This window comes from Anguilla rostrata, chromosome 7, assembly GCF_018555375.3.
Source record: "Anguilla rostrata isolate EN2019 chromosome 7, ASM1855537v3, whole genome shotgun sequence".
NCBI lineage: Eukaryota > Metazoa > Chordata > Actinopteri > Anguilliformes > Anguillidae > Anguilla > Anguilla rostrata.
In genome coordinates, this window is record NC_057939.1 from 45,372,365 (window position 1) to 45,398,075 (window position 25,711).

The following is a 25,711-nucleotide window of genomic DNA, read 5'->3' on the forward strand; positions in this document are numbered from 1 at the left end:
CTCGCTACAGAAGGAAGCTTTAGACCAGACGCGTCGCACCGCCAAATGGGCTTTGTGATGGAGTCCCTGTTGTGAAGGGGAACCTGCCTGGCGAAACGCTCATTACCCAGTAGCGCCGCACCGCCGTTTTTATGTTACCGGTTACAGATTTACGAGGCTCATCTACCTCGGCCAATGCGTGTGGCCTTGGAGAAGCAAGGTCACGATAAGGGCCCTGATCGATATCTGAATGAAGGACCGTTTCGGAAGTTTTTAAAAGGCGGTCTTTTTTTCCCCGCTATATCTAGGCATCCGTATTGATCGTCGGAGTCGAGTAGTTAGTCAAAGGCTATCTCCTTTGACTAACCCCGAGGCCCGGTGTCACACCCTCTCGCGTGATAGATTGTTACTCTACGGGCTGCTGTAATTATAGGCCAGGCGTGCGGATAATTCATTTCAGCACTTTCACCGTTTTTTTTTTTTTAACCAAAAAATTTGTTTTATCTCCGGAGCGCGGCCCTTTTCTTTTGCTGCGAAAGCAGAAATGGAGACATAAAATATGGCACGCTCTTCAGAGGAGGATGAATGCATCCTTCCTTGGAAGCCTTTTCTTTTTTTTTTTTAAATCTCGAAGAGAACTTATTTCCTCCCAGACCCCTCTCTGCTGACTGGCGGTCTCGCACAAATCGGTGTTCTTGTTTGCGGTTCAGTGTCATCAACCTTTGTCAGAGGCCGCGGATTTTTCTCCTCATTTAGTCCTTGTACAAAAGATTTGTGTGAAGAATTACTGTAGTGGAAAGATGCATTTCAATAGATGTGCGGATTCATGTTGAAGTTTCTAATACTCCGTACTGTACAATGTAAACTGAGCTACAGGAGACACCGAGCCCATTACGGTTTGAAGAGGTTAGGCATACTAGGTGTAAATACTGGTTTTCTTATGTTGTAAGTTACAAAGTCGTTTGTTATTTGCTTAAAGAACATGGTTTAGGTTTCATCATACACTAATTCATCCACAAGAAAACATTATTTCCTGACAATTTATACTCAATTTAGGCCCATCATCCAGACACCCAAACTATAAAGAAAAAGGTATACTGTACTTGTAATGTTAGCAATGTTCGCACTTCATGCGATAATTTTGTGGATAACATTTTGTAACATTGTCCATACCATAGGTTTATTGTATAAGTAAGTCTTGCTGTTATTACTGTATGTTTCTGATTTTATCTTGTCTCTCTGGTGCTTCACTGCTACCAGTGCTGATATTAAATTATTTTCAGAGCACTTCCTTTATTAGTGCTGCTGAGTGAAAATGTAAGCAGTTGTCAGAGGAGCCGGTTAATGAGTATGTGATGGGGCAAAGAAGTGTGGCCCTCATTAATATCTGACAGGGTTGCCAGACGAGTGGGTAATCCACACATCCTGAGATACTGAAGGACTGTACAGAGAGGACCTTAATGTGGGATTTGAGGAGCGACAGGACCTGTGGGCTAGGGAGGGGTGCAGTAGAGACCCTCTGGTGCATTAGTAAGTTAATCAGGCAGACAGACCTCTTCCTCTGCTCCCTCCTTCAGAGTGTGGAGTGAATCTTCTCGCTCCCTTCCTGTTCTCCATTTTGCACATTTTCAGCATCCAGCCAAGGTGACCGAATTACCCCCAAATAAATAGATGTTTAAAAATTATTTTTAAGCATTTCATGTTTCAATTTTGAATTTATGGATTTTTAATTTTTTGGTGAGGTTAATGGGATGTTTCAGGATAACCAAAAAAGTAACTAAGTTTAAGAAAACAACAAATGAAATTTTAAACTTTTCCCAACATCATGAGTTTTGGATTTAATTGCAAACAAATATAAAAGTATTTGCTCTGAATAGAGAAGAGACATAATTTCTGGAGTGCCCTGATAATTAAAATTTACAACTGCACTAAATAAGGTGTTTTCAGTGCTTCAGTCAGTTTACTAAATTCTGTGTGCAAGATGTTTGCCTGGCAGGTGTTTGTCTGTTGAAAGGTCTCGCAGTCGAAGTATAAACGGATAATAAAAGGGAGGAGCGGATTTATCGCGGCTCTCGTTTCGCTGTTTACTGCCGTGGGGGTGGGGGGGGGGCACACTAGCCCCACCGGAGGCGCTTCGCGGATTCTCCACTCCGCTTGATTAGCATATCATTTTCGGAGCCTTTGTCGTGAAATTTACACCGAGTTTAATTGGCGGTAATTGGAGGCTGCATTATACTAAGCCGCCGGTAATTAGGGCGCCATTTGCATTTTTCATTTTGGCGGCGCGGAGACGGCGTCTTTATGGGCGGCGGGCCCCCTCTCTCCGAAAAGCCCCAGTCCCCCCGGACCTGCTGGCGATACGGAGATGGGGGGGGGGGGGGGGGGGTTTCACGCCTCCAGTTCATTTCCCTTCTCCCGATAGCGCGTAAAGGGATTATCTGTGATTAATTAGGAGCAGGCCGGCTGGAGAGAGCAAAGCTCTTCCTGGCCTCCTTCTCTGCTCCGTAACAAACTCTTCTACCCCACGTCCTTACACTTAACCATTCCTGGCCACATCAGGTGGACTGTAACGCCATTATGCCTTACTGAACTTTTACAACATAATCCTCCTACTCTGTAATTATTTCTGTGTAATTATTTTTATTGTAAATATCGTTCGGCTAATTTGTTTTGCGAATGCCGTTTTAATTTTAAATCCTGCTTGTTACTGCAGAAACGCCGAATAGAGAAGGGCTTAATCTCTAGAGTGCAATTTAAAAAAGAAATACTAAACAGAATATCTTCAATATTTTGCAGTTACTTTGGTAGAGACATTTAATTAAAAACTCAAAAATGCTGCAAGCATGAGAAATATAGATCTACTACAGTACAATATAAATACAGTGAAATGCAGTCCTTTGCTGCATTGTGTGATGCTGGAGTAATTGGTCAGATCTGGACTAGTGTTGCACTATTTGTGCAAGATTCAGTTGTACATTGCTCATACACCCAGTCTCCAGTCGAAGCCTGTTGAACAGTTCAAGGAAGATCACTGCTGTAGTTTAGTGTAATGTAGTTTGTGTACTGTAGTTAATGTGCTGTAGTTTAGCATAATGTAGTTTAGTATGCTGTAATTTAGTGTACTGTAGTTTAGTGTACTGTAATTTCATGATTTTCACTGTTGATTTGTGGCAGTTGCCAAACAAGTTCAGCAGTGATATTAAATCAGGTGATGAAAGATTCCTAGTTAAATATTTAATATATAGATATATAGTTGCAAGAGAGCTACGTGTCATTCAATTACGTATATGTAATAACAAACACTTCCCCATGTACTTTTGCATTTGTGCTATTTTCAACTAATAACTGATATATATTTTTAATTATGTTGGAAGTTTTTTGTTTAAAAAAGCATACCTAAAATATTTTTGGATTTAAAAAGATTCTTCATATCAGTTTATGTAACTGGCAAACCTTTTTTGTTTGTGCAAATGTTTGTGGAAATAATATTACATCGGATTAAATCAATATTGAATAGTGTATATGCTGTGTATAATACTGTATTCTGTTTATGCACAGTAGTTATAATGTACAGTACTTGCTCGAGACAAGTAGATATCACATTTCAATCCCATTTACGTTGTAGAATTTTTTCCTAACCCACATGGTTCTTTAGCAATTTCATGTTATTTCAACAAAGTAATGATCAAATGCGTTGTCATTGCTTGCCAGTGGTGTAACACATTGCTTGCGCACATTACATGCACAAATGGACAACCAAAAGCAATTAGACTGAATAGAAACATGCTCCTGGACATGGTAGGGATCTGATGAAACCAGCACGCTGTTCTGTTGTTATCTCTGAAGTGTCTGTATTCAGAGTACACTGAGAAGCAGTCTTGTAATATATTTGGTTCATTGTAATATGTACAAGTCACTCAATGACTGTATCAGACTGTACTCATTTGCGTGCATGCACACGCACACACTCTCACACGCACACACAGACACACACAAACACACACTCACACACGCGCGCACACACTCTCTCTCACACACACACGCACACAAACACAAACAGACTTTTTGGCTTCCTGGAAAAAGGCTCCCTGTTGTACCAAGAAAGAGGACTGGAGAAAAGTACTGGAAAGTGTTCTTTACTGAATAGGTGTGTGTGTGTGTGTGTGTGCGTGCGTGCTTACGTACAGTATGTATATGTGTGTGTATGTACAGTATATATTGCCTTGGCAGCACAACAATGATTAATTATGAATTCCTGTTTTATTTGCTCCAGACCAAAACCTTTTTTTTCTGTTTTTCAGACAACCCCTGATTAGATAGGTCTTAGAATCCTTTTAAATTCTAAAGAAATACATGTAAATGTAATGCGATATTTAATTTACATTCAGAAGCAATCATCACTGCATTGCAGTTCATCTGAGCCTGAACGCATTCACTCACACAGTAATAACACATAACGTTTGATTTAAATGATTTTTAAATGAATAAAATGAATGATAAAAACAAGAATCAATGTAGTTTATCCTGCACAATAACACTGAACCTGTGGCCTAGTGATTGATTTCGCATCTCCCTATTCTTCATTAGTGTAACCTTGAGTCTCTGATGAACGTCATTGTGAACAAACAAACATAGATTTGAAAGTTATGTGTATTTAAGTACATTAGCATTCCAATCTACTCGTCGCAAATGAACACATTCAGATCCATTCCCGAAAACAAACGGTCCAGTGCCGTGACTGATATATTTAATACACTTGTATCAGATTGCACTTCAGCGAGTTTAATCATACACTCTAGTTTTTCCCCTCTCCACTGTACCGAGGCATTCGGTCCTGCTCATTTTAATTTAAGCTAGGGGTACTGTGAGGTCGATTGCTGCCATAACTTGACAAAAGAGGCGCAGCACAGCTCCCGTTGAATGAAAAAATATCCAATTTATTTAGTCAATTTTTATAAACACATGGTTTATGCAAATCTCGAAATCATCTCTGCGGTAATGGCGACAGTTAAGCAATTTCGGGTGTGCCAGTCGGCCACATTAATGAAAAAGGCAAAAAAGGGAATCTCTCTGCATACTTGATATCATTGGTTGTGACTGAATTAATCCTGCTGGAGCGTTATAAATGACTGTTTGTCCTTTGCAGAATGCCTCGCGTGGCGGTGATGTATGCAATAATGTGCGTTTTGCATGTCCTGTTTGTAACGCTAAAGGTCAAGCGGTATCATTTCTATAATCCTCCAGTCAGAAATGAACCCGCCAGCAGTCATCAGTGTGACGTGCACATTATAAGGGGGTTAAAAACTCTTTTAAAAATCTTTATTCATGAAATTAATTCCGCTGTGGGATTAAACAGCCTGCCGTGAAACTGATATTTTACAGACCCCCGTGTGTGTACGAAATAATCCGGAGGAGGCTAAACAAATGGCATTTTAAGGGGGGTAAACAGACCTGCGTTCTGCGTACCTGATTGGATCTTGATGGATGGCAATCATTTGTCTTTGTCGGCGGGAGGGATGCGATGAGAAGTCGGACTGAAATAAGAGCCTTATCAAACTTTTCCGTGCCAGCGCAGGAAGTCTATTAGGGCTCCTTCACTGTATTGTGTTTGGCACGAGGAGTGCGAGAGAGAATAACACGTATGCTCATAAAAGGTCGAAACATCCATTTTCCTTTCTCCCTCCTAGCTTGCACTTAGTGTGAAAGCCATTATTCAATATTCATGTTTATTTTTTACCGTTTACTTTAAATTGCGCTTATTTTCAGTTGTAGAATTCTGAGGTGCGCAGTCTGTTTTGAGAAAGGGAAATGCATTGCACTTTATTCCGCGGCCTTCACGTGTTTCATTCGCATGGAGAAAAATAAGTGTCTTATTTGACGCGTGACCGAGTCGTTGTAATTTAAATTTACATGAATAATGAAAGTGACAGGGATCTTTATTGGGTAATCTGTGTTGGTGTCGTTATCAGGAATTGTTCATATTTCACGCTTGCTCGATTTTTATTTTTCCGCCCTTTTGCGACCTCATAATAAGTAATGAATTCATTTTTTTCTTTCTTTCTTTTTTCCCATCCTCGGTTTTGTTTATGATCTGTGATCTCAGGCACCTCTACGCTAGGTTTTGGATGCCTAAAGATTTAGCCTGATTTGGAGTCATATGAAACCCTTGGGGCTTCTGGGATAGCAGTGCAGAACAATATCAAGGGCTTTGTTTCCCAATAACGATGGAGATTGTTGCGATTGATCGCAGCTGATCGTGTCAGATTTTCATGCGCGTTTCCCCGAACCCTCGTACAGAGGATCTCCGCGAATGATCATTAAGTGCATTGCTGAGGTCACTCGTCTATCCTCTACTGCTGTCGAGTCGTGTAGAAAATCCATACTGCAGCTACTCGCATAACGCACAAAATGATACTGAAACGCAGCTGTTCAGTGCTGGAGGTTGTGCCGCTGCGTATTAATACTGTACAAAAAATGTGAATGCATTTCAAATATTTATGAATAATAAATTGATGAAAATGTGCAGTATACATTACATCTGGTATATCTTAATAGATTGCCCCAATTCAGGTCCAATATAAGGTGAGTCAAAAGCATATAAAACCGTTATGTTCATTCTTGGGATACGATTGACTGTATTCATAGGAGGCTAATGATGTAGCCCATATATAAACGTGCAGATTCTATGCTATTGTACCCAGCATGCATTCGTAGTAAGCTGATCCACACAATAGGGAGCCTCATGTTTTGACTTCATTGGACCGGTAGGTCGTATGAGTGTCATTTATTTGCTGATAATATTTTTTTGCACATTACAGAGGAATGCTCAAGTGGGGTAGGTCACCTTCTAACCTTAGCAGTTGATGTGTTTATTGGCTTTTCATAACTGTACATACATTCAGTTCTAAAATCTCTCACATGCGCACATAAAGGGTACATCTGTTGTTCTGCTATAGTGCTTTAGTCAGTTCTGTTCTTTAAACCTGACAAATGTTTCACGTTAATAATGAACATTTGGTGGGAACCCTCTGTTTGAACCGGCCCCTTTAACATGGTGAGGTTATTCCTCCATGGCCGGTCCGGATTAGCCTGAGGAGTTAGCCCAGCCTGCGGGCACGTCTTTGGAGCGAGCCGACTGCTAATTGCGCGTGCGGCCTCTGAGCGTGCTCGGTGCTCGTTGGCCTTTGTAGTTTTAATTGTCGAGCCACGAGAGGAGCAGCGGCGTTTTGCTCCACCAAGACACCGGGAGGACGGATGAGACATTAATAATTTATCGCCTTTAGGAAAATACACTCAGCGTGCCGGGTTTGGTGGGGATTGATGACGGCGCAGAACGCAAACGCCTTTTCTCGGCCTTGATTCGAGCTACCATTGTCATATATTTGTAACGCGTGGCGAAATCCCCTCGACTAATCAACTCCCACTGACGTCTGGACCACACTGATGAATTGAACCTTTTTGTGTCATTCCCCTAAGACGATGGTGGGGGGGTTGGGGGCGGGGGTTGGTGAGGGTGACGAGCGATTCTGGCTCCTCTTAGGCAGCCATTTTATATTCATTTTAACGGACGAACGACGGAAGTCATAATGATGAAGCGGCCGCTCGCGATCGAGGCCATCGCGGAAAAACACGCGGCGGACTTCGCACGGCGAGAGGAAATTGTGTCTCCGCGCCGACGGGAGGGCTTCCGGGTTCGCCAGGAGAAAGCCCCGCTGGACGCACCTCAGCGAGCGGAGCGTAGCGCCGAGATCGACCGCGGAAGCAGCGGTCTCCGCGCGCCAGAGCGCCGCAGTTTTGTCTCGACTGTTTCCACGAGCCGCTTTCTGCGTTCCTATCCAAAGACACACCTTCCGAGATATTTATCCCTCTTTGTGCATTTAATACATTTAATAACACATTTTGATAAATTTGTTCCGTTTGATTGTCGATCGTACGGGCCGTTTGCAGGACGTGCGCTTGTCTGCGTTTTCGGGGTTGCCCGTAGTCTCGCTGCCGTGGCCGCCTCGCCCCCCGGGGCGTGAGCGTCAGACAGACCTCGGGTAATTCGCCGGTCCCAGCTGTGTTTTCCCCTCACAGCCGTGCACCACGTCTGCCGTCCTTTTTCCTCCTGCAATGAAATATTCAACGTCTCCGTCGTTTGAAATACCGCTCCAATAATGTTGTCTGTCGCGTTCGCAGCGCCACTCTTGCCTAGCGCAACGCATTTTCCCCGTAATGGCGCATTTGATCATTGCGCGATCCCCCCTATGTGTGTTTGTAAATAGTCTTTCCAGAATATTCTCGCAAGATGAAGAGAGCGAGAAGCTCCTGTGCTTCGGCCAGCCCTGTGAAATCGATGCGGAGCGTAATCAAGTAATTCATGGGTCTGATTATGCTCGGGTTACGGGTGTCTTAGGCTTGACTCAGAAATAATACGTATTTATCTCTGTTGTTCTGTGTGTACATTTCCTCTACTGTTACCCCAGGATTATAGTCCCTGCAGATGTTCAGAGTGAAAGAGAGAGAGTGTGTGTGTGTGTGTGTGTGTATGTGTGTGTGTGAGAGAGAGAGAGAGAGAGAGAGAGAACACTTGTGTGCATGTATGTGTATGCATGATTCAACTCCCGAGAAGGAATTAATTTCGCTTGTTAGTTTGTGCTTCATTTTGTGCCACATGTCTGAGCTGCTGTTCCCCGTGTATTACTCGCACCGCATTAGTTCAGCGCTGGCGGACGTTGTCAAAAAAAAGTTTCTGCAAGGAATAAAGAATCACCGGATTAACTTCAGATTTCCATGCGAATTGCCGCAGTGTTTGCCTGAGCACCAGCTGTGGCTTGTGTCTGCATCAGATAAGTTAACCGCTTTACACAAATAAAATCAGCTTCTCAGGAGCTTCTGCAGATGCCCCTCAATATTTTCAGTTCTTTTCATTCTTTTCCCCTCTTGTTCAAATTGTCATTTTTTTTAAAGAAGCTGCAAAGCCGTCAGTCCTCACAAGATCACTCACACGATGCAGATGTCACCACCGCGGTACCCGAGCATACTTTGGGTCCTCTGTGAACGGTACAAACATAAAAAAAAGGGGTTGGGTGTCTAGAAGGCACTTAAATAGAATCGCAGTGATTTATATGTCTTGGGTGTTCAGGTCTTGTTGTACCATAAACCATCTGGGCTCTGTAAAGCAAAATGGATGGTTGGAATTTAATGTCATATTGTTATTGTTGTGAGTCAGTGTTGCGGGGGCTCGAGAGCTTTTGTGTAAAAGTCCTTCTCACATGCAGCGGCTGCTAGGCTGATATGGACTCGTACATGTCCGACATGTCTGGTCATTCTGTCCTGGAATGTGAAATGAAGAAGAGGGTTCATTCTCATTAAATTTAAATATGTATGTGCCCTAAATGGTATGCGTAGGTGGTAAAGAGGTTTCGTTCCTGGTCTACATGAAAACCTCGCATAGCTAGCCCTACCTAAATTACAGACAGGAGCTTTTGGGCCTTTTAGGCGCAAGTTTGAGGAACAGCGCGTTTACCGCCATTTGCGTTTCCCCGCTCAGAAGAGGCCGCCCGCCTCCTCAGAAACGTGCCCTTTTAAAAACCAGCGAGCGCGGAGAAGCGAGAGAAGTTATGGCCCAAATACACTTCCCCCGCGCTGTGTTCTGCCTCGGGGGCTCCATGTAATGAATATTTTAAAAGATTATTTTAATTAAATTCCTTCTCGTCTAAATAGCGTAGTATTTTATTATCGCGCGCACGCCCGGCGCCCGCCGGTACTCTTCATTAAAAGTTAGCACTTGGCGGTCCCGCGACGGGCCGCGATGATTTACCGCCAGCGCGAGGTGAGAATGGGGGGGGGGGTTTAAGAAAAATGAGGGGGGGACTCGGACATTGATGAATATTGGTACCGCCGTCCCGCGTTCCTAATGGCACCCCCCCCCCAGTTCTGGTTTGCAAGTGCCGTCGCGGTGGAAGGCCCCCCCCCTTCGCGGGTGAAACGAGCCCGGGATCGGCACACACTCGCCATCGCCGCTCGGTTGTCGCGGTGATGTATTTATGCTCATTTCACCTTCGCCGTGCTCAGGAAATACAGACGGGTCGGGGTGGTGGGTGGGTGGGTGGGGGGGGGGACAGGGAACAGGGAACTCCCTCGGTTTGGAGGAAGGCAAAATTGTTGTTTTCAAGGACGCCGCCCGAGTTAAGGGTGCCCTCCGTGCTCTGCGGGGCGACGGGGGGGAGGGGCGGGGGCGGGGCTAATGAAGGAAAGCACCACGCGGCACTCTCCGCCGTGCCGCACGCTCATTGCTAACACGTGTTGCCGCCCCCCCTCTCTCTCTCTCCCTCTCTGATTGGCCGCAGCCGCCCGCGGGAGTTCTGGCGCCTGGACTACTGGGAGGACGACCTGCGGAGGCGGCGGCGTTTCGTGAGGAACCCCTTCGGATCCACGCACTCGGGGGCCGCGCTCAAGGCCGCGGCCGAGAACGGTCAGTCTCGCCCCGGGAGGGGGTGGGGGCGGGTACCGTGTCACGGGCAGGGGTACACGGCAGTAAAAATTAGAGCTACAGTTGCCGTAAAATTTTTATCGACCCTCCAGACGCCGTAAAAAAAGAACGAGCGTCTCATTTAAATAGTTCGCACACTTAAATTTTTTCCAGCAGGCCCACGTTAATAAAGGCTGCCAGCTCCGAGACGTCCCGTCCTGTCTGGGGTTACACTGCGGTCTCCGCTTCCGTGGTTTTACCTCTGTTTCATTTTCTGTTGTGACTTTTGCTTTGAAAATGTTTGTTGTTTTGTTCTTTTTTTCTTGTTTCTTGCTTTTCAGAGTTGAGAGTTACGGGTAAGTGATATGCTAGACCTGCTGGTGTGTGTGTGTGTGTGTGTGTGTGTGTGTGTGTTCTTTCTTGGCTTAGGACGTGCATTTAGCCTCTGAACCCCAAAATACCCTTTTAACTAATTGACCACAAACAGCGCCTCAGAGCGGGTACACGCATGCCCTTGTGTAAGGTACGGAGTATGCTACCTGCGCTGTGCATCGCCGTTATTGGCTGAGAACACAATGCCTTGGTAAACGTGTGCGACCTCCAGACTCACAGCGTTCCTTCATCACCTAATACGGCCCTGTCCTCTCTCCCCACCAGCCCAGATCCAACCCCGAGTGGACACCATATCTGACCATTACACCCTAATACGGTTTAAAATCAAACTGTATAATTACATTTCTCTCTTTCTCCTTATAGTAAGATCACAAGGCATGATGGGAAATATTTAACTGATTTCACATCATTGTGCAGTTTGCTTGCGTGCTGTATTGGGTATTCCCAGCTAAACAGGCCAAAAAGAAAAAGGTGCTCAGTCTTGCTCTTATCAGGAGAAACTACTAGATGGTTGATGGAGCTATATGAAGGAGCAAAGTAGTGTGGCGAGACAAATTCATCCTTGTGAAAGGCAAGTGGGAAGGACAACAGTGTCTGGATTTGGTCACAGAATTTTCCCCAGTTACTATTTATGGGACAAAACGATGACTATGCCTCAAAGGTAGGTATTTTTTTAATACAGCCAAGTCTCAAGTATAAATCCAGCATCAACTATTTCATGCTTTGCCATGGCTTCCCAAAGGCTTACTTTGTGGCTTTCTGTGTGTGCGTGTGTGTGTGTGTGTGTGTGCACGACCAGGACCCTGCTGTAGTGGCCACTGCTTTGAAGAACAGCATTTGCTCTGAATGCATTTTGAGTCATTCCTTAGATCAAATTCAATCTTATGACTATAATTTGATGGTTGCCATTGTTTTACCACCAGCTGTACAAAGTGCTCAACTGAGTACAATAAACGCTCGGGATCTCATTCACCTCCCCTCTGAAGATTTTATCCGTATGCCTGTTGGACCAGGTGCACCTCAAGTGATTCTCTTATAATAATTTGTATACATTTTAACTAGAGAATCGGGTCTTCACATCCACCTATATAGGTTATGTGTGTATATGTACAGTATGTACAGGTAATTAGCTGAAAAATCGAAACGCCAGCAGAAAGTCACTTAATACGCCGTTGAGGCCGCGTTTGTGGCACGCGCACTATGGCGTAATCTTACCGGCGTCTGGAATTCTGCGCGGGCAACACGACACCGCGTTTCTGCAGGGATAGCCAATCAGCTCGGGCCCGTTTGGTGGAGGTGGAAAAACGCTGTCTCGGACCGCTCCAGAACATCCCGTAAATGCTCGATTGAGTTCGCTTCTCATTACCGCGAAGGCCCCGACGTGTTGGATAAAGGCAGTGTGAACGCTCCTCAAATCAGCGGCAGGACGGGGGGGGGGTTGCCGCCATCTTGGAAGCCACCCTCTCTGCGGGGCAGGAAAGTTTCGACGATTACTCCGTACCATTAAAGAACCGATTGAAAGCAACCTTGGCTTTTAAGGAGTGTCATTAGCCTCAGGATACCGAACATGTTATTTATTCATTAATTTATTCATTCATTCATTTTTGTGAGTGCTTTAATGAAGACCCCCCGCATTCTTTGCAGTTTAAAATAACAAATTTTCTCTTCACGTTTCTTGATTTGTTATTTTTTTCCCCTCCAACTGAGGTATGCAGCGCATTGTACTGAGGCATGCGTGTTGAAGTAAATCGCTCGACTCAACAGGTTGTAAATGTGCTTCAGCATCATGCCTTAGAATCACTCTTAGACCTTTCAAAAATGCTCTAAAATGCAGAATATTTCAGGTTAGTTAACAGCTGGAAAACCATCTCAGTTACACACAGCATTGCCCTATACGGCACGAGGACCGCCTGCCTGAACCCGACCAGACGCCCCCGTGACCTTTCCTTTGAGACGGTTGCCTACAGACAAAACAAAAATCAATGCGTGATACAGCGACGGTAAATCAGTTTAATATAACTACCCGCGTTTCGCTCTCTGGCGAAAATGTCTCGCCGGAGGGTACGTGGACGCGCGTCGTCCGCGGCATTGAGCGCGGCGGCGTCGATAGCCGTTTAATGGCGAGCGAATGGAAGCGGCAGCGAAGTAATCAGGAACATTGATTAAGCCTTTCGCGGCCGCGGAGATTGGATTCGATGGATCAGGCGCGCCCCGCTTTGCTTCTGCGAATGGCGAAATAATAACGCCGATCCGTCTTTATCGGCCGAGGAGGAGGAGCGAGGAGCGGGAGGCGGGGTTTCCGCTTCGCGCCGAGCGGCCTGTAACTCGTCCGCGCGGCCGGGCTCGCAGTCCAGCGATTTGCATTAAACGACGTTGCCGCGACGATGCGGCTTCCGCTCGTTTCAATTCCGGGCTTCGAAAACCCGAGGCTTGCAGGAAGCGTTCTGCGGCGCGCGTATTAAATATTTCACGCGTGCATGACAATGACGCGTGCCGCTAGCCAAGCTAGAAATAAAAAACGCCTCCTCTCTGCCGTTAATTTAATCTGAAATGCACGCGTGGGGGGAGCGGTTCGGCCGGGCCGGGCAGGTTCCTTTGTTTCCGTTAAAAGCGGCGCGGCCTCCTGGATGCGGCCCCCCTGCCGCAGTTCGCGGTCGGCAACATTTCGGCTCGGGTTTACCAGCTTAACCTTTTGCACTCCGCCCGGAAAAGGGGCCGTTTCTGGAGAGAAAATGACCGCAATATGTCACCGGGTAACGGTCCGAACGCGACATCGGCCCCGGAGACAAACGACCGGCGTGACAGGAGTCAATAAGAACGTGGTCTAAAAGCAATAACCGTACCAAATCCCAGAATCCTTAGAGACCGGAGCCGGGTCTAATGGCCGTAATGCGCGGCTGTTAGAGGACGCGGGGTGGCCGACTCCATTTCCTGTTTGTGCGCTACACTCCGGCATGGTGCAGTAGCCTACCCGCGTGCGCCGATCGTACCTATCTCCGCGTCTTTCCGGAACGTTTGTGTGGGGGCGTCCGGGACTTAATTGACGAATGCTGATTGAGTGGCTTAACCGCAGATCCCCCTCTCGCGTCGCGATTCGCTCTGACGCAGCGCTGGCCCTTAAAAACTCCTCCCCCTGGCTTCTCTTTTCCTTAACGTAATTGATAATCAATCTGACGAGTCTGTCAAAGAGCTGCCGCCATGTTTGAATATTAGACCGGAGTCTCCTCCCCCTACAGAGATGTCCGAACACTGCCTCAGTAACAGTTTCTCTTTTTTTACTTCTTTTTTTTTTGTTTTGAATACACTGATCAGAGTGTACGGATCAAGGAAGTGAGCACTTTCCCTCTCCGGTGAAGGAGGGGGGTGTATTTCTCTGCTTCTCTTTAATTAAAATCTCATGTTGTTTTCCCCCGTGTAAATGCGTTCAGGTGAAGAATCGCATGTGGATGAGGGTCGCAGGCTCGCGTTCTGAAAGGGAGCGGAGGGGTCATATCTGGCTGTAATTATTTTCACTCAGACGAATGGGGGAAACGGACACTCTGACCACTATAAAAAATTAAAAACAATTAAACGCGGGAGAGAGTCCGTATTTAACGTTATTTCACGCTACCGCTCGCAGTCTTGGAGCTGTGCAGTCAAGGTGCGTTCATTTTAGAATCATACTGTAATTGAGTCCATAGCTTTATTGGACAAAAAGCAATGGAATACACACACACACACACGCACATGCACACACACACACACACACACACACACACACACATGCACACACACACTCTCTCACACATGCATACACACACACACACCCTTTCTCTCTCACACACACACACACACTCTCTCACACATGCATACACACACACACACCCTTTCTCTCTCTCACACACACATACACACACTCTCACACAAACACACACACACTCTCTCTCACACACACACACACACATTTTTTGCGAGTTTGTTGTCTTATGTCCAGTGCTAAAATTGAACCGAGATCAATTACCCCTGCGACAGGATGTTTTTAAATACGTGTTTAGCATGTGTGTTTTTCAAGATGCACACGAATACAGTCAAGATCATTCACAGGCCGCCAGAGAAATCCGGAGCGATTTACGCCGAAAAGCCCATAGAGTCGTGCTGGCTGTGTGGAGCGTAGTTATGTATTTACGGCGAGAGAGAGCCGTGCTTTGCGGAGATTGATTTGGTCTGGATGAGGGTCTGCGGACCAGAGGTGGCAGAATAAATACCTGAAGACTAATGCCTCTGTTCGGGTGATCGATACCCGCCTCGCGACTACACTCCTGGCTACGCTCTTGTTAAAAACAAATTTGTTAATTCTGACAATATAATTGCCCTGCCTTGAGCCTGCCTGCAGTGGCATATAAATGGGAATTTGGGCTACTGAGCTGCAAACGGCTTAAAACTGTGTCAAGTAACCAGTGTTATTTACATTTGCACTGTCCACCAAGAGGAATGGTCTGGCTGTGTTGATTTGTTATGCATGTATTATTCAAAAGACAATCGATATCGTTGTTATAGTTGTATCATAGCAGTGTAAGTTTCTAGCGTAATTCCAGTTTGTAGTTTTTATTTTGCACAATGCACACATAGTAATAATAGTAATAATAATAATAATAATAATATGAAATGGTTTAAAGAAGTTTCAAGTTATGGATAATGCATCCTATAAAACATGCACACACTTTTGTACTCTTGTCTATAAATACACAAAAATGCATCCGCAAATGTTGGTGTTTCTCGTTTAAAGATACAGTATGTTCTTTGTGCTTAACTCATACAACCAGTGTTTTATTGCACAAACAATTCACATTTTCACTCGTTTGCAAACCTGTGTTATTAATGATGTGAAGAAGAAAAAAAACGCTGTTCGTAGTGGTATCTAATAACTGTCCTTTGATGTTGCACCTTATAGTTTCCTATGATGTTTGGTCTCGGAGTGACAGTGTTGCTTTTAGTCAGAGCAAATACTTTGCCGCAGCAAGTCTTTGAGTGCATACCTTAGCAAGATGATGCTAAAGTGTGTCACTTTTCACCAAGTCTTAATCTAGAGGAATTATGCAGTATGGAGTGTGCAAATCTGCATTGTCTCTATCTCAAAAGCGAATGTTGTGTGTGTTTGTGTTTGTGTGTGTGTTTGTGTGTGTGTGTGTGTTAAATTATTATGTGCTGTCTTCCATTTAAAGTAGAGATGTGTTGAGAAACAACTGTGGAAAAAAACACCACACTTAGTGCTGTGAGAAATGTTTACCAGATGAAGTCTGCCATTAGCATAGGTCAGGGATCATGAGAAGGAAGTTTTCAATGAAAGTGGACAGCAATTCTTTTCTTTCTTTCCAGAGTTCATTTTAATTATGTGCATTTTCCGTGTTGCGGCCATTTCTTTCCCCCTACGGCTCTTTTTGGTCTATGCCATATGTGCCCTCCCTGTGTCAGCTCCAGTCCGTCAGCTTTCACTTCCCTGTGGGTAACCTGTGCCGGGTAAACCCAGTTCCTGGACAAGTGTACGCAATAAGCCAAACTTAGCCGGACATTATCCTCATTTACATATTGAGGATTTCAATTTTAATTTAATAGGGGTTATGTTGCACTCATGATCATACATAATTTAATTACAGGTTTGATAATTTCAGATTGAATTTGCAGATGTTTAAGGCAAGAACTTCTTACACACGCACACACACACACACACACACACACACACAGCACACATATAGAACACTTTTTTCTGCCAAATCCCCGTCCACTTACTGTGTGAAAGTAAAGCATGTGGTGTGTATTAGGAAGCTGGTAGTAATTTCACCGCTGGTAACTAAAAATCCTCCAGGGAGACTTAATTACAGGAAGACCATTCTAAATATCAGTAAGCTGCATATTTTCCATGACAAAAGATTTTTTTCAGCTCCATTTTGAGGGACTTTGTGAGAGAATTTAAAAGACCAACAGATGCAATTGTACCTTTTACTTTTCGGAGAAATTCAGCTCCACAAGTAAATGGGTAAATAGGTAAATGGGTGAATGAACTGTGTATTATGTGCATTTCTTACCTGACGCTGGGTGCGTTCACACTCTCTCTCTCTTTCACTCTCACTTTTTCTCTGTCACACACACATACACACACTTGCACACGCCCAAACACACACACACTCGTGCACACACACACTCTTTATATTTCAGTGAAGTACTGCTTGTACACGGACAGTGGATTTATTTTCAGACCGGCCTAGCACATAACCTTCCCCGCCACCGGGGAATGCAGCCTTCGATAAATGTTTGCAGATTAGCGTTTTCCTTAAATAATCCACTCGGAACCTCAAGTCATGTACGGCAGAAATAAGAAAATGTAACGAGCAGGGAGCTGGCCTTGCTGTGTTGTGATTTGTTTGGCACATGTTACCGAGTATTGGTTTGGCTCAAAGTATAGTATTTATTTTAGATTTGTTTTGATGTCTTAAAGTAACACAGACAACTTGTGTCCCTTCCTGGTCAGATGGAAAATATCAAATGCCAGAAATGAGATTTTACAGATGATAAATTTGTTCTGCATCAGAGTAGGTATGCCATTTTGATAATCCCCTTCCTCGTTCTATGGCATATAATAGATATGGAATTATTTCATGAAAAATAAAGTGGTATTTATAACCTTTCTTGAGAATGGCTAGGCTTGCCGTTATTCAGTTTTCTGGCTCGTGCTAATTACATTTCTCTGGAATTAGAATTAAAATGGCACACATAACCTTTGGAGGTGTGACTGACCAATAGCTGTAAAATCACTTCAAGTTTTCACTTTCATAGTGTGTGCATTTGGAGAAAACCGCCACATTCGAGATGGGGAGGAATTCGACTTGGAAATAAAATGCTTTATTTTTATTCCGGTATCCGGGTGCATGTATTGTAGGCCTAGCCTTCTATTACATGTTGTTAGCGGGATGTGTTTCGGTCAGTATAAAAAGCAGCCTTTAATTTCTTGGAATTTTGTTTCGTTTGTGTCGTTATTGAATGTGAATTCGTTTTGAATAATGTTAAAACTGGTTATAATCTTCTTAATTGTTCACATCACTTAGCACTGCCTGCACTTTCTTTCTCTTGCCTGTGGAAGAAGCCTACAGACTCCGATACATGTTGCCTGGATACTTCTTTTGCCCCAAAGATATATTGGGGAAAATAGGAATGAAAATAAACTTTTTTGACGAACTTGACGAATTTTCTAAAATATCACTGTGCCTATTTTTTGCAGACTAAAAACAATTATTGTTACTCCATTTATCTTAAAATAATGTTTACACGGGTTGCTTAATTCTTGATATAATTCATCAAATTAGGTTGCGCATAAGTTGTCGATTTGTTTTATTTTTTTAACGTTTGCGATTTTAATTTATTTTTTCTCTGAACATTAGCCTACGAGGGAAGACAAAGGTGCAATGGAGGTGTGAAATTAAAAACGAATCGCATGAATTATTTGAATTACATTCATACATATTTACTTGCAGCCCCAGAGGAAGATGTCCTCAAAGGCAAACAGTCAATCAGGAGTCATGCTTTGGGAAATCAAAACTCGGAGAGCGAGTTATCATTGGATGGAGATGACGATACTTTGTCGTCGTTGGAGGATAAAGAACTGGAAAACCTAACGGGTAAGGCCTTATTTTCTCTATATGATTGTGCTGTGTGCTATGTTGAAACGGGATGAAACGTAAGTTCTAAACAGTCCTTTCTCGCTTTATCGCAGGATAGTTTCACATGTCCTCCTCGAGGCAGCTAGGGTGGAATAATGTAACATGTCTGTGAATTTACAGTGGTTAAGTTTAATAAATCACTTGTTTCATATCTCATTTTGAATGTTTGCCGAATGTATAGTTTTAAAAAAAACTTTGAATGTCATTTTAATTTGATTTATGAAATAATATGTTGCAGTAAGCCCTTGGAGTTTACATGAATATTTGTATTGCCAATGTCTCTCCTGTGATTTTTATTAGCCGTCTCTCTGGCAAGAACACAGACTATGAACTTTTGTTTCTGTGTGCCTGCTCATGAGACCCCCCATGCAATATTGGGTTAGCAGACAGATTACTGTTTGTCTCCATTACGAGTTAAAGGTCATGACAAAAAATATGCAAATGCAGAAATTTGGTTATTGAGTGATAAATATCATTTTAAATCTGATTCTTATACAAGTCTTACAAATTACGATACATTCGTGAAATGTGCAAGCAGGGTGATAATTTATTTTAATTGTATAAAAAAATGTATTTAGGGTTAATATAAATAATACAGCCTTCGTTACATTTGTGAAATATGCAACTACTTTTTATTAGCCTACAAGAAAAGACTAAATTTAGTGCCAATGAGTACATGTTTGGCTATCCAAAAGCCTACGGTGGGATACGTTTAAATTATTGGATCAGCGAGTTAACTGATCACTTTCTCAAATGCACGTATTGTATTTAGCTTAGTCGTCATAGTTCAGCATTCATACGTATTTTTGTAATTTATCTACATCGGTTCGCCAATGCCAGTGACGTACAATTACTATCTGTGTATAATGGAGGAGCCCCGATAATGTAGGCTAATTCCTAAAGCCGCCTATGACGACAATGGGATTAAAGGGTAATCTTGAATGATACAGTGCCATGGCTCGGAAGTGAAGTGGAAATTATCACCCCCAACGCCCCACCTCCGTGCTGTCCGCTCCGAACAGAACGTCTGCGAGTGATTGGAAAACAATGTTATTTTTTACCTCAGGATTACATGCTAATGCACAGAGGGCAATGGGACACGGCAAATGAATATAGCTGCTTAATATCATCCATTTATGCCACCGTGTTTGGGGAAATCAAATCTGCTGCTTACCTACGTGATACCATCTGCCAATGCAATGTTCTGCGCGTTTTTGGCTGAGGACAAAGCCTGCCGCGACTCCCGGGAGAGCGCGACTCATTGTCATCCTGGCATGCATTAAGATGGATGAGAGATTAAACGCCACACTCGCATCAATGGGAATGACAATTCATTTGATTTCCACGCGACCTGCTCATTGATTACGTGCATAAACAGTTCAATCAGTCTGATCTAATATAAACTGAGATAAAAGTTAGCGTAAATGACATTTTAAAAAGAAAAAATTGATACCGCTGTTGTTTATTTAGTGGAATGCAGAAATGAATAGATTTGTATGTACTACTAGGCAACTACTACAACTAATAATAATAATAATAATAATGCTACTTTATAGTAGGCTACTAATCGTTTGATGTATGTCCTGACGATTCATATATTTAAAAGGTGTATATTTTTGGAAATTGGAGGGCATATAAATAAGTCTTTTGGAATAGTTTAGTGTTTTTGCACACTGTGATGTCCCTGCTACATCTTTGGACCAGAATGCGGTAGTAATCTATTAATATAGCCTACTGGGCAAACCACCACGCTGTGCTTGTTTTGTGGATTATGTTGCATTGTTTTAGCCTACAGTAAATTGATCACAATAAATTGTGTCGCGCTCCTATATCGCCTAATTTTGGGACTTTCTTATATGTAGCCGTTTCCATAATTTATTTCTGGATTTATTTTGAGCGTGTAGCGATAATGTTCCCTTTTTGCTCTTGACCACGTAACGGTAATATCTTCTATTTGACTGGTTCTCCCCGCTATCTCTTAGGGCCAGTGAACCTTAGTACTGGGGCCCAGCTGGTCGCGCCCGCGGTCGTGATAAAGGGGACGCTGTCCATCACAGCTTCCGAGCTCTACTTCGAGGTGGATGAAGAGGAACCTAGCTTTAAGAAAATCGATCCAAAGGTAAGAGGTTTTTTAAACTCATTGATCCAAATAGCTTGCCACTTCACCTCCTAAGACGGTAACTTTGCGCAAATGAAGTTGCATTAGCCTATTGGTTGACTAGGAGTACCCCTAATCGATCGCCACCTTTACAGCATATGAGCTATCAAATTTTATTAAGAAATAATTGATAAGAATCTTATAAAACAGCGGCCATAATAGTTTCATAATTATTTTAAGCAGCTACCCATACAGTCCCCCCCTCCCCCCGCGCGCACACGTACACACAACCTACCCACATCATCTTGACCGAAGCACATATTCACCTTTCCATAAAGTAAATTAATGATTAAACAAAAAGCATTACAGATTCGCATATGTTTAATGTTTGTGTCTGTATTGCTGCGAATTATTTTATTATTTTTTTAACGAAACAGGTAGGCCAATCAAAAAATACGAACGGAAAAGCTGTGGCTAGGCGTGGTTTGTAACTGTCACCGGGCAAATCCAGAGCTAAACCAAAGAGGAAAAAAGAAGGAAATAAACAACGTTCTATTTATAACTAGTAATGCCAGTAAAATTAATCACTTATTGCAAATAGTAAAAGTGATGCCCTTGTAAATACGCTACATTTTAAATCTCACGTGATTCCAAAATAGGTACTCGTTAAACATTTTGCAGCCTCTTACCGTGTAATGTCGTTTTACCATTCTGATATTTATAAATCAAAATAAGTATTTCTTTATAAGCCATATGCTTTTACAAATAACTAGTGTTGGTATTTTATTAATATTATAAAGCCTCTAAATTGGCTATATTTCTGCATGCTATTAGTGTCACAGCATATAGTAGGCTACTGTGGCGAACATATCTAATACAGATTATCACGTCCAGAGTATCAGTATGTAGGCTTCGTTAAATCGCAGTGAACCATAAGAAGAACTGAATGAATGATTAGGCTTCTTCTCATTGATTCTTCATCTGTGTATAGGTTTAAGTGAGTGTACTTGCCTTGGGATTCATGCAAATAGCAATTTTAATGGTTCTATACCATTCTACTTATTTTAGAAAACAATAATAATAACAACAACAACCGTATTAGGCCTGGTAGTTATAGTGGTATCAGCAGTAAAATTAGTAGTAACCTACGTCGAGGCCTTGTGGAGATGTAATCAAAATAAATTCATGAAATCTTAACGTGTTATATTAAACATGGCCATGGTCGTTTTTTCACTTAATATTTACACGGAGATCACAGTCTTTCTGGAATACACACACACACTGGAGGGGAAAAATAATAACTTCAGTCTTCAATTCAACTGAAATATGCCAAGAACCACGATCTACTTATTTGGTACAAAATGGCACCTACATGTATTCCAAATTACGCAAAGTGCGTAAACTTTGTTATTAATTACTACAATTAGATTAGGTCTGTATTTGTAGCTCCTAAAGCTAATTTTTGTATGGGTAAGATAACAGTAATTGTTATTTAGTGGTGTTGCCTACATACAACACAGTCTCTCTTTTTACAAGCAGTGTGGATAAATAAATGTTATGTTCAGTTATTTATTGAGTATTCATATTGAAGTACACATTGGATGTAATTTTGCGCTTGAATAACACAACTTTAAGGGCCACACGTATCCTGATCTCGTACCCAGGCACGTGCACTTCCATTCTTTGAACCTGGTTTTGTTTATGAAAGCTGCTCTCTAGTTTCTGCGGCCTAGGTGAAGATGGTTCTTTAAATACAATCGACGGCGCTGTGAAGTAGCAGCTTTAAAAAATAAAAAAAAATCTGTATTCATTTTGAAAACCATTACTAGTAACACAGCCAGAGTCTGCAAATAACATTGTGCTGACGATAGTAAAAATATAGCTGAAATACAAGTTTGGTTTAAAATAACATAAAAGTGATAATACAGACGCGTGTATTTCATTTATTTAATCGTAATTTTATTTTGCTGTTGCCTATATTTTAAGGCGGTTGACTTTTTCATTTGGAGGAAATTCATTTTTAAATAGTTTTTACCTTTCAGTTAACGTGAACCTGGAAGCTTTCTAAAACTGAAAGTTTTGAGTCTAAAAATCTAAATAGTCTCCTGTGCGTTGTCACAACATACATTTTCAATTGACAATCATTGAACTTGTCCAATTGGATTTCTCTTAAATTCAAGTTATACATTTACGCGAATATTTCAATACGCCAATCAGGCCTGGTAAACAGTAAAGACAACGTTGAATTTGTATGCATTTTATTACATTTAAATCGTAGGGCACATAATCAAAAATTGAACTTGGCACTTTACATCGTATTTGTTTTTGCAGCAATGATTTTGTGCGCATTTAAATAAAAGTTTCTTCACTTTGTGAAAACATTCAAAACAAGAAAAAATACATGTATTTGAAAATGTACCTTAATATTTCTTCTTGCAATTTCCCGTTTACTTCTTGGTTTTTTTAAAGACTTCTTCACATTACTCGGAGAGAGAAAAAAATCACAATTTTCCACTTAAAGTGAAGTGATCTCCAACGTTCGCTCATATTCTAATAACAATAGGTTACTCGCTCAAATTGATCTACAATTTGTCCAAACTTTTCGCATTCGTTAGAATTTCTCTCGCCAGTCTCCACGTCTGTTTTGCCGCCGCTTCCAAGGCGGAATGAGGTTTGCCCTGAAACAGGTCCAAGTTTGGTAAGAAGTAATGGGGGCATCTCCTGCACTGCAAACACGAGATAAGCTGGAGAAGAATTCCATTCAGTCGGTCACCCAGACAGGACTCATCCCAGTCAGTCTCCCTCGGGTGTTTCTCGCACTCGTACAGAAGCAATGTTTTCATGTGGTAGTTGTCTAGAGGCTGGCCCGGAAGCTCTAGGTGTCGATCGCGCAGAGTCTTCAGGACGGAAAGACATTTCTTTCTGCAGCCCGCCATCAGCAGTCTGTTTTCAGCTTCGCTGAACTGCAAGACCCAGGCGTCACTTTCCGCTGAGCTCTGTTTCCCGGTTAACGAATAGCACTCTTTAGAAAGGAGATTGAAGCCCTCAGCTTTGACTTCTGCTACCCGATTAGGACCGGGCCAGGGAATGTGGGGCATGGGCCACTGCGCCGCGCTTCTAGGCCAGATGCCTGTGCATTTGAAAGCTGGCGTTATCTTCACCACGTACCTCTCCCGAATCCTGAGTTTCACCTCGCTGGTGTCCGCTACCATCTTAACCACGTCACGGTAACTACATTTGTCCACGGCTTGCGCCACCAGAGTCTGAAACCTCGATCTGATCTTTCGAGCGGAGAGGTAGCCGGAGGCCGTGATAAATTCGACCCACAGGGACATGCTCCTCTTGCGTCCGTCACTCAGCTTCAACACAGCACACCCCGGCAAAGATCCGTCATCCACAAAATTGAAAACGCCCATCTGGTTCAGGTAAAGCACCACCTCGAATTCGTTGGGGGAGATCACCTCCATCCCCTCATAGCGCGCCTCAATCTCACTTAAGGAGCTGATGAAACGGGGCTCCTGGACTTCAACCTCCTTCAGGACGTCCGACACCACCTTACACACTTCCCTGATAGTCTTGGCGATGGCCGCTTTGCGAGTTTGACATCTCTCGTTGTAGTATTTGTTGAGCTGGTAAACAAGCTTTGCTTGCGCAGCTATCATGTTTGGGCAAATGTCCGGGTTGTACACCGGGGTCTCGCAGTACACTGACGGATCCAATGCTCACGGTAAAGCCAGAGGCAAGCGCTACAGAGTCATGAAAAAAACAACCTTTGCGGAAATAGCGGATGGACTTCAGTTGCTTACAGAAATCGATACGAGTGCAATAAAATACCAAGTATCAATCGGGACGGCTCCGTTAAACCGTAAAAGCGAAAGTCAGCTCTTCACTGTTTTTGTCTCTCTTAAAACCTATATTTGAAAAAAGATAAAAAGCTGGTCGTTGTATCTCATCTCAGTAGATCTGTGCCTTACTGTACAGCGCCTTGTCTGCTATGTTATACAGACTCAACCGGGAGAGCAGGAGTTGTTTAGTTATGAATGGTTCCCGAGCCTGAGTGAAGGGGGTGGTACTTCTCCTCCTGCAATCACAGACAAAGCTGTCAGGCCGAACAGCCAATCAAATCTGCGCTCGATAACCACGTTGGACAGATCAGACACTTCTCAGGAACATCACTGTGCAAATCCTTGGTTTGAGCAGGTTCGAGGTCCATAATTGCGATTTTGAACGAGAGTCCACTTACCATTTAACTCATTCAACATTTTAATGTTTAAAATAGTCTGTGTAATGTGTTCAGTATAAATAAGACTCAAAGAATGAGTCTTATTTATACTTATTTATTATTTTGGAAACCCATGCAAATTAATGCGAAGTGCAAAATCTAAACTTCTGATATATTGGTGCCAAAACAATTATTTTCAAGCAGTATCTAATTACCGTTAATTTCATTATAGGGCGCTTTGAAATCTGAAATATTTAACCAGCTAAGAACATTGTTTCACGTAGGCAATTTTGCTAAATCTTTTGTAATACCTCAATTGCAATTTTCGATTTGTAATCATAAATGCATATGCTTTTTTTCCTTCTCGACCAAATGAACTTTTGCCTGTTAAAATTAATTGAAGTATTTTTTTTACAGAAAGAAAATAATATTTTTCGCAACTAAACCGGATTTTGTAAGGAGTTCTTGCATTTTGTCCTGTGGGGTGGCATTGCTATACATGACTTATCATCGACCTATATTCACGAATGCTTGAAAAATGTAAACAGTCATTTTGACAATTTAGTCCTGATGTGCTGCTGAATTTTGGCGTTTGTTCACTTTGCAGACCAAACGTCCTCTTTCCGTTTTCAGTTTCTGAAAATTGACAGGCTGCGTGTACATGATGTCCACTTGTCCACGATGTCAGCATGTGAAATAAAGCGATCTAATGTCTATCTAATATTGGCCCGTGGAGAATACGCAAAGTAGCCTATTTCAGCCTACTTAAATATGGTTAAACAATTACTCCCACAGGCACGCATTTGCACGCATCAATTCACATACTTGCCCGCATAGAAATAATATTAAATCCATTTAACTAATGGCCTATTGTT

The 25,711-nt window shown here is 42.8% G+C and overlaps 2 protein-coding genes across 51 annotated transcripts in view; one reads left to right on the forward strand and one right to left on the reverse strand.

Moving 5' to 3' along the window:
* Positions 1 to 25,711, forward strand: part of LOC135259824 (lipopolysaccharide-responsive and beige-like anchor protein) — a 207,272-nt gene that overhangs the window by 105,389 nt on the left and 76,172 nt on the right. For 48 of the 50 annotated variants that reach the window (XR_010331386.1, XM_064344595.1, XM_064344597.1 and 45 more), the window contains 4 exons: positions 10,311 to 10,435; positions 10,774 to 10,788; positions 18,331 to 18,474; positions 20,499 to 20,635. Coding sequence is in view for 49 of the 50 variants with exons in the window: in XM_064344595.1 (XP_064200665.1) it covers positions 10,311 to 10,435; positions 10,774 to 10,788; positions 18,331 to 18,474; positions 20,499 to 20,635 (421 nt within the window). In the remaining variant the exon portion in view is untranslated. The remainder of the gene's footprint in view (positions 1 to 10,310; positions 10,436 to 10,773; positions 10,789 to 18,330; positions 18,475 to 20,498; positions 20,636 to 25,711) is intronic. The other 2 variants (XM_064344598.1, XM_064344599.1) reach the window with 1 other exon arrangement.
* LOC135259828 (protein mab-21-like 2) lies at positions 22,856 to 24,652 on the reverse strand. The gene has a single exon (XM_064344652.1). The coding sequence runs from the start codon at positions 24,274 to 24,276 to the stop codon at positions 23,197 to 23,199; it is 1,080 nt and encodes a 359-aa protein (XP_064200722.1). The 5' UTR covers positions 24,277 to 24,652; the 3' UTR covers positions 22,856 to 23,196.